This window comes from Musca autumnalis, unplaced genomic scaffold (genome assembly GCF_047663935.1).
Source record: "Musca autumnalis isolate F117 unplaced genomic scaffold, ASM4766393v1 scaffold_3, whole genome shotgun sequence".
Taxonomy (NCBI): Eukaryota; Metazoa; Arthropoda; class Insecta; order Diptera; family Muscidae; genus Musca; species Musca autumnalis.
In genome coordinates, this window is record NW_027411866.1 from 41,726,462 (window position 1) to 41,744,859 (window position 18,398).

Below are 18,398 nucleotides of genomic sequence, written 5' to 3' on the forward strand. Positions count from 1 at the left end.
GAAGGGTGCACCTTAACTAACTTTAACAAAATTTAAATGAAAACCGCTCCACACCTGGGAAGTTTTTGCGGATTCTGAGACAGCAATGTTAATAGATGAAAAAATTAAAAACAAGAAAAAATCGCTGAAGAGATTTTGAAACAAATCGCGGTCAAAGTTCACATTTTTATGCTTATTTAAGGTTTTCAGGATTTTGCTTGGAAGCAGCACTGTAATACAATCCCTGGGCATCAATTGAATCAGAAATGTACAATTGTCCGAAACTTTTCGCCCCTATATTGGCGGTAATGATCATAGTACGAAAACTACGTTGTTCACAGTGTAAATTTCATGCTTTTTGGTAGTTCTTATATTTTGATGCTTTGGGAGTAGGTTTTTAACAGAATATTTCACATTTCTGATTCAATTGGTATCCAAGGATTATATATGACCATATTACAAGACAATTCAAGGTCTTTTGTATGTAGTTTGAGCCAAGAATTCCGCGGAATCTATTAACTTCCTGAGATATCCCAGGAAAAATGTGAATTTATCGACACCCAGGAAGGAATATTATGCACAGGGACAAGATCTGCAATCTGACATTAATATTGTGACTTTTATAAACTCAAAAAATGTCGTATCTACGATGCTCAATTCTTTAAATTTTTCAAATCCACGTTTACGGAATTTAATGAAATACGCAATGATCTCCAGACTTTAACGGAAAAGTTTATGAAATATAAGGAAATATTCGATAATACGTCTTCATTCGACCAATTTCTACAGTCTCCGAATGATTCTCTCCGTAAACGGAAGAAGCCATTGAACAGCACTACAAACATACTTAATAATGAATCGAATAATATTGCTATCCCTACGATTTCTATTCAAAATTCTCCATCAAAGACAATATCGACATCTCAAACAATTGAAAAGAATAAGCTAACTGCAGAAAAAACTCCATCAGGTTCATCAGAATTTCATTCAGCTTTACCATCACCAACATCACCGAACGTTTCACGTGCTACTAATCGCCCTATTCCGATCTTGAGGGTAGTACCTCCAAAGAAAACAGTTTTTTTAGCTCGTAATTATGCCATTACAGAGTTAGAGTGCTTAGCCGTTGTGATGGCTATTGCAAAGTATAGATCATATATAGAAGGACAGGAGTTTAAGGTGGTCACTGATCACGCACGTGCTACTAATCGCCCTATTCCGATCTTGAGGGTAGTACCTCCAAAGAAAACAGTTTTTTTAGCTCGTATTGCTGCAGAAACTTCCGAAGCAGATGTTTTGTATTACATTAAACACAATGTAAGTCGATGGTCAGACTAGTAAGGTTTCTTGAAACCAATTTCGGTAAAGTTTCTTTTCAAGTTTCGTTAGTGTCCACACACGTTAACGTGAAATTTAAGATTTTTGCGTGTCCTCTTTATTTTACCATTCGCATTTGTTGTGTTTCTCATACCAATAAAAACAAAAAAAGACATATGTAAATAAACCAAAAAACAACATAAAATAATTAACATTAATAATTAAATTAATATTAATAGCTAAATTTTCACTATTTCATTAATTAAATGTTTTTATTAAATCTTTTTATGCTTGTTTTGTTGTTAACGTTTGCTTGAGAAAATAAAAATGAAAGAAAATGGAAGAAATAATTTTGCAACGAAAAACAAGAAGAGGCAACATAACAAACACAGAAAACCATGTACATGGGTTTCACTACTTCATACCCCTCGCCTATAAACTTGACGTCGCCATGTTGAAATCGTGCTAGTCTGACCATCGACTTAATAGTAATTTTGATATCAGAGTAGTTAAATATAATTACCCTCCAAGGTGTAGTAAGGCTTCTCTTAGAATTATTGTCCCTGTTGAAATATTTGATACTGTAGTAAATCCGTCTTTTTGGCCTCAAAATGCTATAGTACGTGAATTTATTTACAAAGAAACTCCAAGATCTTATATTGCTTATTTGCCAACTTCTAATTCTAATTCAACTAATTCTGAGTCAAAAAACTAATTGTCACTCCCTCTGTTGATGAACTTAAAATTATTTTTTTCTCTAAAATTTATCTCAGACACCCAGAGACATTCGCCAAAAACAATAAAACGTATACAGTATGCAAATTTCATATTCGTACACACCTAAAAAATTAATAAAATCGTTATTAATTCCATATTTTATGTGCAAATATGAAATAATTGATAGGAATTACCATAACGAAGAAAGATTTTAGAATAACAAAACAAATTTTGAATTTATTCCGTCATTTAGGTATAGATGGCGCCTGTGTGTGTGGCAAAGTTCGTATTCGTACACCTATAAGCGCTACATATTTGGAGTTTTTAAGGATTTTCAAAGCAAAATACAGCACATTTTTGTACTTTTCTTCTTTTGGAATGCCTCTGCTATAGAAATATGTAAAAATAACGGTAATTTTATTAAAAATTTGGCATGAACAAAAAGTCGGACGAATATTTGAAATACTTAAGAAAAATGTTCTAGATATGATTAACTATTGCGATTTATTCCAGAATTTTGGACGAAAATAGCTAATAGCGGTCCTTCTGTAACAATATTCAAGGTCTAATATGAAAACAAATGTTGTCAGCGTTTGGAAATGCAAAGAAACCTAATCCGGGCTTAGGCAAAGTAAACACATTTTTGGTTTATACTTGGTGAAAATCGTAAGTTTCGTTTTATATTTGACATTAAATGTATTGAAGTTTTAGAATACAGCTTCGAAAATCATTTTATGCCAAGACATATCGGAAATTACGATGAATAATATTTTTTTTAGGAAGAAAATTTCCCCGAAAATAATGCATTTCTTCAAAAGGTTACCCCACGTTCTTTCCTGTACAATTTACTTCATTCTTTTGACATTTTTGTACTCATTTTGGATCCTTCGGTAAAGAAATATAATTTTCAAGAAGTAAAAACAATTATTTTCACGATTTTGGCAGTCATAAACCTCGTTCATAGTAAGCGTGGAATTTCAGTCGTACGCAGACAGTATGAAAACTTGTACAATTTCATGTTTCTTCACAATTTCTCACAGTTTTCGACATAAAATGATTTTCGAAACTGTATTCTAAAACTTCAATACATTTAATGTCAAATATAAAACGAAACTTGCGATTTTCACCAAGTATAAACCAAAAATGTGTGTACTTTGCCTAAGCCCGGAATACGTTTCTTTGCATTTCCAAACGCTGACAACATTTGTTTTCATATTAGACCTTGAATATTGTTACAGAAGGACCGCTATTAGCTATTTTCGTCCAAAATTCTGGAATAAATCGCAATATCTAGAACATTTTTCTTAAGTATTTCAAATATTCGTCCGACTTTTTGTTCATGCCAAATTTTTAATAAAATTACCGTTATTTTTACATATTTCTATAGCAGAGGCATTCCAAAAGAAGAAAAGTACAAAAATGTGCGGTATTTTGCTTTGAAAATCCTTAAAAACTCCAAATATATAGTGCTTATAAGTGTACGAATACGAACTTTGCCACACACACACAGGCGCCATCTATACCTAAATGACGGAATAAATTAAAAATTTGTTTTGTTATTCTTAAATCTTTCTTCGTTATGGTAATTCCTATCAATTATTTCATATTTGCACATAAAATATGGAATTAATAACGATTTTATTAATTTTTTAGGTGTGTACGAATATGAACTTTGCATACTGTAAATATTGTTACGGAATTAGATTTAACTAATGTCCGTGTAGACGTTGTTTTATTCCCCAGTACGATTTGTACCAAATAAAACAGGGTTCGTTTTAGATTACGTTTCTACAATGCTTTATTTACTTTATTACACTTATTCAGAACCGACTTTAATTACTGAGCACACAGCTTGTATCTAGTTAGCACGCAGCACTTCTTTAACCGATCTGTTCAGTTCAACGCTTAAAACACAACTACTCCGTCATTGCCAGTTCCCCTGTATTTATATCCCAAAGTCTCCCTGTTCTAGAGTCCTCCAGAACACATATGGCAACATCTCGAATCTGTGCAGCGAACACACAGACGCACATTCGCACTAAGCGAACAACCATACTCACATACATACATGGGGGAATACAATTGGACGACAAGCACAGTAATGACGTAACGACAACAAACAAGTGCAAAGAAGTAACAAACTAAACAATAATTACATGATTATGGCAAAACAAAATAAAAGCACATTAATGAAAGGTAAAGTAACATCTAGAATAATGAAGAGAGTTCTACATGGTAGTTGTTGTTGCTTAAATAAAGTAACTGCGTAATAAAAACTTTACGTTACAATTCAAATTTTTAAAAAACTAAACTAACTTAAACCTATCAGTTACATTCGTAACAATATTGCTGCTAATTCCAGAAAGTTTACGAAAATACTCAAATTTCTTTTGGGCGTGCGTAAACTTTTGTAACTATAATTTTTTGGTTATTGTAAAATTTACCGTTATTTATATTATGGAACATACTTTTGTTGTATAAAATATTGTTTATAAGTGAGACGAAATAAAACTTGGAATTTCATAAATATCATTACTTTTTCTAAAACCCGAGATTTATGGGGCGTACGTAAACTTATGTAAGACTGTGTACATTACTAAGGTTTACACAGAGAACCCAAACATCGGCCCGAATATATATTATAATTATATGGATCTGGCTAGACTTAAATCGGGTACACACGATCAGATTTGACTGACAGCTTTGCTCAAAAAAAAGTTGCTTGATGGTGTGGCCACTCATTTTAACGAAATACTTAAGGAATTTGACCAACTACGAATAAAAGCAGTAGCATATTATGACGTGGTCATAATGCAAGGAGCTCTAGTCAATTTATCAAGATGGGCACACAACAATGGACTTGGAGTGAACACATATAAGACAGAGCTGGTTCTATTTACGAACAAGAGAAAAGTCAAACCATTCACCCTACCAACGGTGGATGGAGTGGCCCTAAAGCTCTATCTAGAGGCCAAGTACCTTGGCATTATCCTGGACCATCAACTAACGTGGAAAAGGAATGTCGAAGAACGTGCCAAGAGAGGCCTTATAGCCCTTTATTAATGCAAGAACTCTATTGGTAAGAGTTGGGGATTAAAACCACAGGTCATCCACTGGATTTTTACGACCATAGTTCGCCCTCTTCTGACTTATGGTTCATTGATATGGTGGAATGCATTAAGTCCCTTCTCCACAATTGAGAAATTATTTTAGAGAGGAGAGCGAGTGAGGAGGTTTTGCCATATTAAGGCCAGGTCAGGCAATGTGCGCTTGCTGAGAGCAAGTGAGCATACATTTCAATGCATTTTACATTGAAGTTTTCGCTCACTTGCTCTCAGCAAGCGCACATTGCCTGAACTGGCCTTAATATGGCAAAACCTCCTCACTCGCTCTCCTCTCTAAAATAATTTCTCAATTGCCTTTCAATCTATAGCACTTACTTAACTATTCTTAATTACTTACTTACTTCTTAAGGCCTGCGTACATAAGCTGCTTTGCCTGGTTGGCTTGCTTTCCTGCTTCATTTTTGACATAATAAAAATAAAAGAATAAAGGAGGCCGAGCAAATTTCGTTCTGGGTTGCCATTTTCTTTTTTATTCTTTTATCAGAAGCAAGCAAGGCAACCCGGTAAGGCAACTTATGTACGTAGGCCTTTAGTTCTTCCCTCTGTTTCTATGAAAATGTGAAGTGAACAATTTTGTAAAGGAAATAAATGTCAAATGAAAAAAATTACAAGGAAAATATTTTTCATTTCAAATTTTTATAGAACAAGAATCCAGTCAATTCTGTTTCTATGAAAATGTGAAATGAAAACTTTTATAAAGGAAACAAATGTCAAATGAAAAAAATATAAAGGAAATATTTTTCATTTCAAATTTTCATAGAACAAGAATCTAGCTCATGATACAATAAGAAGGTAGCAGCAACTGCCGGTAACATAAGATGTCAAAATTTGACATAAATTCAATGCAATTGACACATTATGTTACAATCAGCTGGGCTGATAATGCTACCTTCCATGGTAGAGCTGGCAAACCATCGATATTCCCAACATTAGATATTTTCGATATAATGTTTTAAAATATCGATTGCTATCGATATTATCGTTAAGTTGTCATCGTCATTAATTTGGAGATGAAAATGGCGGAAATATCAATGATTTTCTTGAAATTATGCAAAAATAGTTCACAGAAATGTTAAGGAGAATAAACAACTGCTTTTATTTTATAAAAAACTAGCGGACCCGGCGAACTTCGTCTCGCTATTAAGGAATAAAATTTCATACAAAAACTCAATTTTCGTTTTTTCCAATTTTCCGACTTTTCCAGAGAGATTTTCCAAAATTTTCTTCCGTAAAGACCTTCTCCTCGAAAATACGAATAACTGACAAACAATTTTACAGAAATCGGCCTAGCCGTTCTCATTTTATGAATTACTATACATTTTTTACACCATTTTTATATATATATAAGATGTAAAAAATACATTTTATTTTAACGGAAAATGTGTACGTGTGACTACGGACGTACTTTCTTACACACATAACCGAAAAGCAGCGACATTTCTATTTATTTCAATGGATTTCAGGTTAGGGGTTTTTATTCCGATAATATCGATAGGAAAAACTATCTATCGATATTGAATTTTTAAATAATAATCGATATTATCGATAGTGCCATCGATTTTTTGCCAGCTCTATTCCATGGTTTACTTATACCATGCTACCTTCTTATTGTATCATGATTTAGCTCCAGGTGTCCAACGAAGGATTAAATGAATGACTTTGACTGACCTAGTTCTATGGCTCTCACAGTGAATCGGTAAATTGAATACTTCGTCGTACAGAACAGATATTTGCGAAATTTCTAGTGTGAAAGAACTGCGAACAAAAGCAAAATAAATTCAACAGAAGTATGTAAGTGAAAAACAATTATATTATGGACATTCTGAAACTACTACACAGCTCTTAAAAGGATTTTTAATATTCTATATTAAAAACAAACATAAAAGATACATTAATTTTTGCAGAAATTGAATTTCACAATATGTTGCGACTTGCATCATCATTGCCGGCGGGTCGTTTGGTTGTGACCAACATTTCATCATCAGCCAAACAAGTCCTGTTGGCACCACGATTGATTAAACCCAACAATAACAATGTTCTTGTGCGTAATTATGCCCGTAGTCCACGTGAAAATCACATCGTACGTGGTGAAGTACGTCGTGAACCAACTATAAAGGAACGTTTAATGGCTCCTCCATCGGCTAAAGGTAAGTGCAGTTCGATTTGGGCGGGTTTGCAAGTAGATAATTGCTAATCTTTTGTTATTTTGTTTATAGCCTATTCATTGGGTAAAGGAGCTGCTGCTGGTGCCGCCGGTGTTGGTTTAGGTGCATTGTGTTACTATGGCTTGGGCTTAAGCAATGAAGCTAGCATTCAAAATAATATGGTGTAAGTATGGATTGATTATGGTGATAGCAAGCTACGAATGTTGGCAAAAAGAAACCTTAGGCAATCGAAAGGGGAACTGAAAAGGCGACTTGAAATACGATCAAGAGAGAGACCCAATAAACGCCCAGAAGGGAAATTTAATAGACGAGCAGAAGGAAGTCTTTATAGACGACCAGAGGGGACTTTTTATAGACGACCAGAAGGAACATTTAATAGACGACCAGAAGAGAGTTTTTAGAGACGACGATGACAGTTAATTTCTATAAACGAATAGAAGGGAGTCTTTGTAGACGAACAGAAATGCTGGTTTGTAGAAGGAAATCTTTGTAGACAGGAGTCTTTATAGCGAGATGACTGTCGTCTTTGTAGGCTACAAGAAGGGGAAACATTCAAGTATTCGGCCCAAACATTCCCCGTGAGTTTTCTCACTCTTTCCTATAAGTTGAATGGCAGAGAGGCAAAACTCGGGCGGAGTTTACATTCATAATCAGGTTGAAAATCTCTACAAATTGTTACATTTCAAACCTTTTTTATTACAGCCTCTGGCCCCAATACGTTAGAGATCGTTTGCACACCACATACGGTTACTTCGGAGCATCTTGTGTACTTACCGCTCTCTCAGCTGCAGCAGTTTTCCGTTCACCACGTCTTCTAGATTTAGCAACACGTGGTGGTTGGTTGGTAAGTTAAAGAATAATATGAACATGTTCCTTGTTTCCTCTGTTTCATGTTGTCCATTTCAAAATAATTTTTTTAGTCTACCTTGGCAACCTTTGCTTTAGTTATTGGTACGGGTGCAATGACACAATCGATACAATATAAAGAGGGTTTGGGCCCCAAACAATTCTCATGGCTATTGCATTGTGCTGTTTTGGGTGGAGTTATTGCTCCATTATGCTTCCTCGGTGGTCCTTTACTAACACGTGCCGCCATTTATACGGGTGGTGTTGTTGGTGGTCTATCCACCGTGGCTGTTTGTGCTCCAAGTGATAAATTCTTGTATATGGGTGGTCCTTTGGCCATTGGTCTTGGTTTGGTAATGGCATCATCCTTGGCTGGTATTTGGTTGCCTCCCACCACAGCTTTGGGAGCGGGTAAATAGAAATACTTTTCTAGTTAAAACACAATAATAGTAATTTTCTTTCTATTTAAGGTTTGGCCTCTTTGTCCCTCTATGGTGGTTTGATTTTGTTCAGTGGCTTCCTACTTTATGACACCCAGCGGATTGTACGCAAGGCTGAGGCATATCCCCAATATGCAATGCAACCGTTTGATCCTATTAATGCGTAAGTATTGAGACATGTTTTGCAGAAATCCTGCAGTGCTTGAATGACTGCAGAGCTGCAGGAATAGCGTATTGAAAAAACTAATACTTTGCCGCCCTTTCAGGAGCCTTTCTATTTACATGGATGTCTTGAATATCTTTATTCGCATTGCCATGATCTTGGGTGGAGGTGGTGGTAATCGCCGCAAATAAATTTATTCTTTTCGAACGGAGTATTTTAACTTTTTAAAAGATTGAAGAATGTCTTAATGCACTGAGTGATTTATCTGAGGCTTAATAGAAAAAGCTGAAGGATACAAATTATAGCTGTAGTTACTATTATTAATATATTAACCTGAGAATAAACTATTAAAACAACTTAAAAATTTCTTTCATCATTATGAAGTGTTAAAAAAGACAACTTTGATTGAAATTTTGCTGCAAATCCCCGAATCCCCCACTATATCCCCCTATACATAAGCCGAAGTCCCTCTATGTTACACTCAAGCCATGCTCCCTCCATGTTATATACAAGCCATGCTCCCTACATGTTATACTTAAATCATGCTCCCTCCATGTTATCCTTAAGTAACCCCTCCAATTGTTATAACACCTCATCGGTTGTTTATTTCTTATAGCTTAGTTATTGTTTATCCAAAATGTATTTATTTTTATGTAAATTAAATTTGCATATAAAAAAGATATCAGTCATATAAGCAGCTTCGTGTTTACATCATTGCAGCCATTAGCAAATTTACAGCCTGTTCAATATTTCCATTGGCTAAATTTAAGAAATTCAAGTTTTCTTCATGATTCAAGAAGCCCATCTGTTGCATTGTCCTCAATTGCTCAGCATATGGATGTGTTCTCAAGGCCGCAGGGATATCACCATCATCTGTAACGGAAGTATTGACAGCTTGCTGTTCTGTAGTGTCCATTGGTTGGACTAATGTGTCCAATGCTCTTTGCAATTCATTGCGTAAAACATCAGCCGAAATACGCTCTCCACTTGCTAAACTTGACAAAGGAGTGGATGTGGTTTCTGATGCAGATGCTGCCACAGAGGTTTCACTATTTCTCTGGGCAATATTCGATAGAGAATTTGCCGAACCAACATCGATTTGTGCCAAGGCAGCCTGTAATTGTTGACGACTTATCATACGTATTCTGGCATTTTCAGATTGACTGCGTCCCCCACTACTGCCACCCTCATCATCACGGCTGCCGCGCTCGTTGCTACCAACGGAATTTTCTTCTTCTGAAGAATTTGTCGAATCTGTTGCCGGCTCGGAGAACTTTGAAGACGAACCATTCCTGGCCAATTCCTTACGCACTGTACTGACAATAAATGGTGCAGCTTCTATGATAATGGGATAATGTTCGGCAATTTTCTTAATCACTTCCGGTTGATGCAATGTGTTAAACAATACCGAATCTCTTATCAAAGCCAATGCAGCCGAATTTCTACGAAATTCAGGATATTCTTGTAATATCTTTTGCAAGATATTCACCCTGCAGCTTACATTAATTTGTATATTGCCTATAGTATAGAACAATGATTGGGCAGTATCGACAGCATCTTTCAATTTCTCTGATGGTACATAGGGAGTATATTTCTTTGTCTTTTGGAAACAATGAACCGTGTGTATTGTGTTGTCTCCCACAGGCTTCAGGGTCTCACTTAGTTTCTCCTCATCTGTCAATGCTAAGCCGTCATAGATGACTTCAAGTTTTTCAGCTTGGAATTTACATTTTTCGGCGATTTGTTGTTTCAGGTGCAGTACATTTTTGTCAAGATCTACGTCGTCCAGGGTGAGAAATTCATCCGGCTTATTTGGTAAATGTAGACCAGCGTATATGGATGGCATTTTTGTATTTATTTTTGAACTGAACTCGAATAACTTTGCTTTGTTTTCTTTGTATTTGTATGAATCGTATGAAATTGAAATTTGCAAAAAGTAAACAAACACAAAGCCCAACAATTTACACTTTGACGGCGACTTGTCATTCGTACTAGTCAGCCGACAGCGCTGCCAGATTTGACGACTGGATGAAATAATCGAAACAAATGTAGGCCACAACCTATAACTCTGCGTGTTGCGTGTGCGTTTTAAAATACGAAAACAAAATACATGTATGTATTTCAATTCTGACGGCATAGAGATCGTAATGAATGCGGATGATTGTACGATCTTGGCGTCGGGTCCTATCGTCGATAACACGTGTCATATGTTAAATATCTACATAGCTGACCTACCGCAGTTCTTTCATCTGAGGAATACGAAAATATCCGACGTTAAATCTACTATCACCCTGTTCAGCACCTGGGCGGCTGAAATGAGGATCCCCCTGAACACATTGGATCACTAACTACCCAATGATATTGGGTGTAACGTTCTACAGCATGCCACAGCTATTTGCGACAATATCAGAAGCACGGATAAGGTTCTCAAGTCGGTGGCCGGCAGCACTTGGGTACTTGATGTGTACAAAGAAACCTAGTTGACTTTTATAAAGCAATAGGCCGGTCTTAAGAGGTAGTTTACACTATCTATCAATGTCATATGACACGAAATAAAAACATTCCATATTTACCCACGGAGGCAATGTGGAGACGTAGTTTTTTTTACATTTTTGCTGGTGTGGACGCACAGAGTAAATGGCGTAAGGAAAATCTCCAATATTACACATATTAGCGAATATATAACGATGGAAAATTTCATGTCATATGACATTTACATATAGTGTAAACTACCCCTTAGTAAGCTATGCGGCGCCGATGTGGTATGCAAATGCTACCGCTACACAGGGCAAGAATATTTAAACCTGCCAGAATGCCGGCCTAAGGACTGCAACGGGAGGAGACGAACAATAGGTTGTCGATGGACTACCTGATTGTGTGTTACCGCCGTGATCATTCCTGTTACGATTTAATGAACATGCTTCCCAGGGAGATTTCATGATCTAGAGACAGAGAGAGGTCCAAATGTACAAACGAGCACCTCTAGATAACGAACCTTTCGACCAGGCTTGAATAGCATTTACACTAATGTAGTTACGCAGGAAGTAGTGTGATTGCCATACTCGGAGACCACACCCGTCCATCGCAGCAGAAGAACGACAGCTGCCAAGGCAAACATGAGTGGTTTTAGCCCAATTAGGATCCGCATGATGAATCCGCCTCAATTCATATTGGGGCCGAATTGTTAGCACGGTACCCAACATATGCCCTGTATGTGGATTGGGACCGCACGACCCCCAGCCTTTGTTGGAACAAGTCAGGATTACACGCGACCTACAGTTTCTTCTACTTTCGTGTCCAGGACAATAACCTCTATTTGAAAAATATATCAAAGAAATCGCAGTGGCGCCCTAAGCCCTACTAAACCCCAAATGTTTCTTATAAATAGTTATATTTCCCGAATAGCCGGCTTTCGTCCCGGTATTTAAGGCTTTCTCCTATGGACAGATGCAAAAGTCGGCTACGCGAACTAAATTTTCTTATAAATTATAAAATTGTCCTAATAACCGATCTCTTGACGGGGATCTAAGAGTTTCACGGCATTTTGTAACGATCTTTTGGAACTTTAAAGGCCTAGATCTCGGAAGTATCAACTACCCATAGAAAAAATATACATTGTTATAATTAGGACAAAGAGGCATGCTTCCGGTAAATATTTCAAGAAGATTTCGAAGGTCACACGTATAACCGCCTACTTGTTTAAACGGAGTTTGCATTAGAGCTTTTTGCCGGGTTTACCTTCTTTATGAGAATTTATTTGACAATTGAAACACTGTGGGTTTATTAAATGCGGTTAAGGGCAAATGAGGTATTAGCTGCCCAGCAAACCCCACACACACATGTCTCCCGATTGTTTAATTGCCGCTAAAATATTTGCAAACTTTCAGCCGATTACACAAAAAATGTTTGAGTGAAGTTTTGGGCCATTTCTGGTAAAAGATTTTTTGTTATTGGAACAATATTGCTTTTAGGGAGGGATCTCTAAACAACTGCAAATAAAATATATCAAACGGTGTGCATTTTTCTCTATTCTATGTGGACTGCATCGAAACATGCAATGAGATCACAACTTCCAAATTATTTGCTGGCTATATTGTGTGTGTTTGTTTACTCAAAATTCGTACAAATTGTTACTGGATGTTGTTCGTTTACTCTACAGTACAATGCAAAAGACCTTAGTCGTTTACAAGAAGTTACTGGACTTGTACAAATTTGTACAAATTATTGAGTAAACGAACACACCTATTGAAAACTGTCTGTCACTTTAATGTGTAATCTGTGCGATTCTCCAACACATTTTTGAGTTACCGTCAAAAATCGGTAAATCGCTATCTAACCGAAATATATCGTTAATTACCGAAATTATAAGCATATTAATGATTTTTGTCGGTAATTCAAAGAATCGCACTAAAGGAGATAGCAATTATTACCTAAATAATTGTTATCCCCTTGTCCCCATAAAATATATAACACTGTGCATCACTGAAAGTGCAAACAACTTCTAGTGGACATTTTCTGAAAGTACATATTGAGATTACAAAACCCCTAGTTGGGTTTCGTATTTTTAGATCGGGTTTGGATTTTAAGGCCTCACCTATATCGGGCTAAAACGGCAATTTTTTCCATTGATCCGGGCTTGCGGTCTTCAGCAATATTGTAGTTCTAAAGTAGTAGAACTTTGAGTTTTGGTCTAATGGGTCAGTACTTTCATAAAAACCGCATTAGAAGTTGTTTGCACACAATTACCTTGAAAATCTTGCACAGTGTAATATGAACAAGATATAATAGCACGTTTATATATAACCGGATTTAACAAACCCATTGGGTTTCAAATGTCAACTCCATTGCTTATATTTCAAATAAATCTTCATAAAGAAGGTTAACCCAGCAAAAAGCTATAATATAAACATGACTTAAGTCAGCAAAAAGCTCTAATGTAAACAATTGGTTTGTCTTTTTACGTACTGAACTTTACTGAACATTTTTTCTTCAGTAAAGTTTTGACAATTGTATAATTGAAATGTTGCTAAACATTACTGAAGAAACAATGTTCAGTAAAGTTCAGTACGTAAAAGGATAAACCTATTCTATTAACAGTTTTGTGAACAAAAAGAGCCTTCAATTTCAACCAGGAAACCAAAAACTATTGAATACTCCGAGCTTAATGTCATTTAACTTACAACCCTTTATCGTTCAGTTATCCCATTTAATCCCAACTTCCCAGTTTTTTCGCCGAACGACATCCCTATAAAAAACATCTGATTTTTGCTATGAATGAATGCCCAGCATTGCGCAACAACCATGACAGGTTACAAAAAACACAACAAAAGGTACCAAAGTACTGCTAATACTCATCACAGACCCCGGCATTTGGCATTTATTTTTACGTTGCAGGATACTACGAAGCGAGCGAGAAGTTTTAACTCAAAATTTACTTATTAAAGTTTATTTTAGTTGCAGAAAGTCTCGAGAAAATTGTTTATCCCCATCACAAGAGGCTTTTATACGAATAGAACGGGTAAGAAAAAATTAATCTATTTTATTAATATAGAAATAAAAATAGACCGCACCCTGAACATTTTTTAATGACCTACCACTCTTAAAAAGGCAAAAGGACTAGACAGGACGACAACACATATACACAGTAGAACGCGACACACAACGAACGATGTCAATGTCAAATAAGCTATTAAATCCTGTATCCTTTTGCTTTTTTGCTTGCAGAATCAGAATCAGGTGATAAACACAATAGCAGCAATATGGAAAAACGTTATTTGGAAAATCCTTTTCCCGACTATGTTAACAAACAAACAACGCCTCTTAACTTGGATGAGGAGCATGTTAAGAATTTAATATGTACTTATGTGGATGCTATACTGGAACATTGTCGTCCCGGCTGTGATGATGAGGATAATCGTGGTGATTTGTATGTGGGCAATGCTGGCATAGCCTATATGTTTTGGAAAATGTCACGGTCGAATCAGTGTCATGATTTGTATCCAGCCTCATTGGAGCATGCCCATGCCTTTATACGTAATGCCAAGGCAAATGCAGATAGATATAAGAAGCGCAGGGAAGAACGTTATTCCTTTTTGTGTGGCAATGCCGGAATATATGCGGTGTCGGCAGTTATATCCCAGGATTTAAAGTTGGTACAAGACTTGTCGGATGATTTGACAAATTTTAAGGCTGGTATTGCACCCAGCAAGGAACATTTACACACCAAATATGGTTGTGATGAGGTGTTGGTGGGCCGGGCTGGCTATTTGTCAGGCTGCTATTGGTTAAATGATGTTTTGCCGGAAAAGAAAATAACCGATGATGATGTTATATCGATATGTCAAATGGTTATAGCCAGCGGACGGGAATATGCCAAACAGACAAATGCTCCATTACCGCTTATGTACCAATATCATGGTACAGAGTATTTGGGAGCTGCTCATGGTCTATGCTCCATATTGCACATGTTATTGGATAGTCCTTGGTTTAACAGTGATCCCATATCGGCTCCTTCGGCGGAGCTAAGGGATATCAAAAAGTCCATTGACTTTTATTTAATGTTGCAAGATGAAGAAGGTAATTTCCCAGTGGCCTTAGAAGATTTACGCAGTGGCCGCGAGAAGAGATTGGTTCACTGGTGTCACGGGGCGCCGGGCGCTGTGTATCTATTTGCCAAAGCCTATTTGATTTTCAAGGAAGAAAAATATCTGCAATCTTTGAAAAAGGCAGCCGATTTGGTGTGGAAGAAAGGATTTCTACGCAAAGGTCCTGGCATTTGCCATGGTGTTGCCGGCAATGGTTATGTGTTTTTGTTACTTTACCGCTTGACAAATGATCCAAAATACTTTTATCGGGCCATTAAGTTTATGGAGTTGCTTAGCAATGCTGAATTTAAGCTAAGGGCTCGCACCCCCGATCGCCCACATAGTCTGTATGAAGGTGTGGCTGGAACGGTGTGTTACTTAATAGATTTACTCGAGCCAGATCAAGCCCATTTTCCCTTTATGGATGTTTTCCATTGAAAAGAGGAGCAAAATTGGAATGAAATTTGTGGAAAAACGTCGTCAGGAACACAATCAAAATTTGATGCAAATCTGTCGGACAGCAGACCTCAAAATGCAAAGAAGAGTACTTCAAAAATATATTTTGTTGTCTTGTTTACAACTTTACACTTAAAAAATAACCTCTCTATCATCATCACCACATCACGCATATCAGGGAAATTACTTAAGCAGTTTGTTTTTTCAAGTAGAAAATTCAAAAACAAAATAAAATATTTCTCAAATTTCTTTGGCCAATAAGAATACTTTTTGGAAGCCATGGTTTAGTGTAGAATTATTGATAACTTTTTCTTCACTCAAGTGGCAAGGTATGTGTCTTAAGACTTATATAATCTTATGTATGTTTCAATTAAACAAAAAACAACAAGAATAACAAAATATTTATAACTATTATATTCCCAAAAAATAGTAAGTAGTATTTATTCGACAATGAAATGCAAATTGGTAGTGAATGAATTCCCAATATCCCAAAACCAAAAAAAAGCTCAAACCAAATCCCAAGTTTTTCCTCCAGCCAATCAAGCAATCCATAATAACATAGCTAAGGAAAGATTGATAAAAAAGAAATGTTTCTTTGTCCATATTGCAAAGACATCATCAATATTGTGCTTTAAATATATTTACATACTTACGTACATATTTAGTATGTTTTCTTCTGTATTTTTTGAAATAAACATACATACAAAACTACATATTAAAATTTAGTGTATATGAATACAAAATGTAAAATCGAATTCAAACTTAATGAAATTGCAATATTTTTTCTCAAAATTTAAACAATAAATAATCCAAAATACATGCATATATACACAATTCAAGTGGTGTTTTATTTCAAAATGAGAGTAATTATTATTCAATGCTAATGATTTTTAGAAAAGACACTAGTGGAATCCCACGCTCAGTGGTATTATTGATTTCTTCAAGAGGACCGTACAACCTGAGATAATGGACCATAAAATCTAAAACTCCCATCCATAAACCCCATAAACCAAACATATAATAGAGTCCTTTAATTGGCCGGCTAAACCCATTCAACTGATGCACTTCGCAGAATTTTTGAGTTTAAACACATTGGATAATTAAATTTAGGCATGAATAAAAATATTTGAGTTGATATAACTACAAGAAAGATTACATAGTGGACAGGCGAGCAAGGTAATAGGATTTGTCCTCTCGTTTTTAAAATTTAATCGTTTTGAAACTCGTCTTATGTCGAATAATTATAATTTAAATAAAATTGTGTATCGACTCACCTCTAGTGTCTGTGAGAGTTCTTCCCCACTCCTTGCTTGAATCTTCGGGGTTTCGTATGGCCTGACATATTCCCGCTTCTACTGAAATGTCACAGAGGACTGATTCTATCAGGCAGTCCAACTACCCTGTTGTATGTTATTTATGTTATTATTGACGGGCGTAGAATGTATGTAGTTGGAACGATCTGACCACACTGTCGTCGTACGCAATGGTAATGTTGAGTATTTTTTATTTATTTATTTATTTATTTTTTTTTTTTTTTTGTGGCGGAATGAATATTGCCTCTTTAGGGATGGAAACTGCATCGAAATTACTCCTTTCACTTAACTGGTTTTGGTTTTTCTGTGTCCAAATTCAAAAAGTCTCCTAGTATGGAATTCACACTGTTCCTTCCAACTGTCTTGCGCAACTGCATCAACATGAATGCTATTGAAGCCTTGGACCCTCTATCAGATCATGAAGATTTCTCCGGACGTGCATGGGTATAGATCGTGGTAGGGATGCTCACCCAAGCAGATACTGCATTGACATCTTGTGTTGTCATCTATTAAAGTCCTCAACGCGGCATTCTGGCAGGTTTGAATATTCTTCCACTGCGCAGCGCTAACATTTGCATACCACACTGGCGTCGCATTGCTTACCACAGACCTGTATATTGCTTTATAAGAGGTCAGCTAGATTTCTTTGTCAACCGTGCTGCCGGCCAACCTTGTTCCTACTTCTGATATTGTCGCAAATAGCTTTGGCTTGCGCGGACGACTTAAACATTCTGCTCCCAATATCTTGGAATATTCACTTATAGGGAAGTTTAAGTTTTTCATAACACTTGTTTTGTGTGCAAGGCCGGCATGTTTGCAAATGGATTATTTCTGTTTTAAATTTTGACTTTAAAATTATCGTCGCCGTCAATACTTATATTTTTGGTCTGCTCCTTCTGTTGCTTTTTCGATAAAGACTATCCATGTCCAAATTCGCACATCACAGACTTTAAAGCGTTGGCGAGGTCGTATTTTTTATTACTCCCATATTATTTAATTTAACACAAAGTCACTTTCAGTTACAGAATTCAAAGAATTCGACGATTCTCAAAGCTACACGATGAAACTTTCATACGAAACTTTCATATGGCGTTTATAGATCGAATTCTATAGTCTTATGTCAGACTATGAAAAATTTCATTAACATAAAGATGAGTTTAAAGGTAAGAAGTGTGAAGGGGGTGAAACTCTGTACCCAAGGTTCTGTAATCTGAAATTATTCTTTGTTTTTAAATTCGTAACTCTCAAACCAATGCAAAGCAATGAAAATATCAATATTTTCATATGATTTCA

General features: G+C 36.1%; 4 protein-coding genes across 8 annotated transcripts in view; 2 read left to right on the forward strand and 2 right to left on the reverse strand.

Annotated features, from left to right (window-relative positions):
* The window catches only part of Cadps (calcium-dependent secretion activator 1), a 35,352-nt gene extending 17,301 nt beyond the window's left edge, over positions 1-18,051 (reverse strand). Inside the window, exon 1 of the mRNA XM_073972851.1 lies at positions 17,067-18,051. The gene's annotated coding sequence lies outside the window, so the exon portion shown is untranslated. The remainder of the gene's footprint in view (positions 1-17,066) is intronic.
* Positions 6,692-9,116, forward strand: LOC141396934 (growth hormone-inducible transmembrane protein). Of its 3 annotated transcripts, none has more exons than XM_073972666.1 (7): positions 6,692-6,929; positions 7,043-7,285; positions 7,355-7,466; positions 8,006-8,147; positions 8,224-8,560; positions 8,620-8,752; positions 8,856-9,116. In XM_073972666.1, exons 2-7 carry the CDS (start codon positions 7,060-7,062, stop codon positions 8,941-8,943), a joined length of 1,038 nt encoding a protein of 345 aa, XP_073828767.1. In that variant the 5' UTR covers positions 6,692-6,929; positions 7,043-7,059; the 3' UTR covers positions 8,944-9,116. The 3 variants fall into 3 exon arrangements, with proteins under 3 accessions (XP_073828767.1, XP_073828769.1, XP_073828768.1); XM_073972668.1 differs by having other exon boundaries at positions 6,749-6,925; XM_073972667.1 differs by having other exon boundaries at positions 6,809-6,929; positions 7,025-7,285.
* LOC141396933 (uncharacterized) lies at positions 9,355-10,740 on the reverse strand. The gene has a single exon (XM_073972664.1). The coding sequence runs from the start codon at positions 10,596-10,598 to the stop codon at positions 9,459-9,461; it is 1,140 nt and encodes a 379-aa protein (XP_073828765.1). The 5' UTR covers positions 10,599-10,740; the 3' UTR covers positions 9,355-9,458.
* Positions 14,004-16,626, forward strand: LOC141396935 (lanC-like protein 3 homolog). Of its 3 annotated transcripts, none has more exons than XM_073972669.1 (2): positions 14,004-14,270; positions 14,477-16,626. In XM_073972669.1, the coding sequence occupies exon 2, from the start codon at positions 14,512-14,514 to the stop codon at positions 15,772-15,774; it is 1,263 nt and encodes a 420-aa protein (XP_073828770.1). In that variant the 5' UTR covers positions 14,004-14,270; positions 14,477-14,511; the 3' UTR covers positions 15,775-16,626. The 3 variants fall into 3 exon arrangements, with proteins under 3 accessions (XP_073828770.1, XP_073828772.1, XP_073828771.1); XM_073972671.1 differs by having other exon boundaries at positions 14,040-14,270; positions 14,489-16,626; XM_073972670.1 differs by having other exon boundaries at positions 14,118-14,270; positions 14,483-16,626.
* Positions 18,052-18,398: the final 347 nt, after the last annotated feature.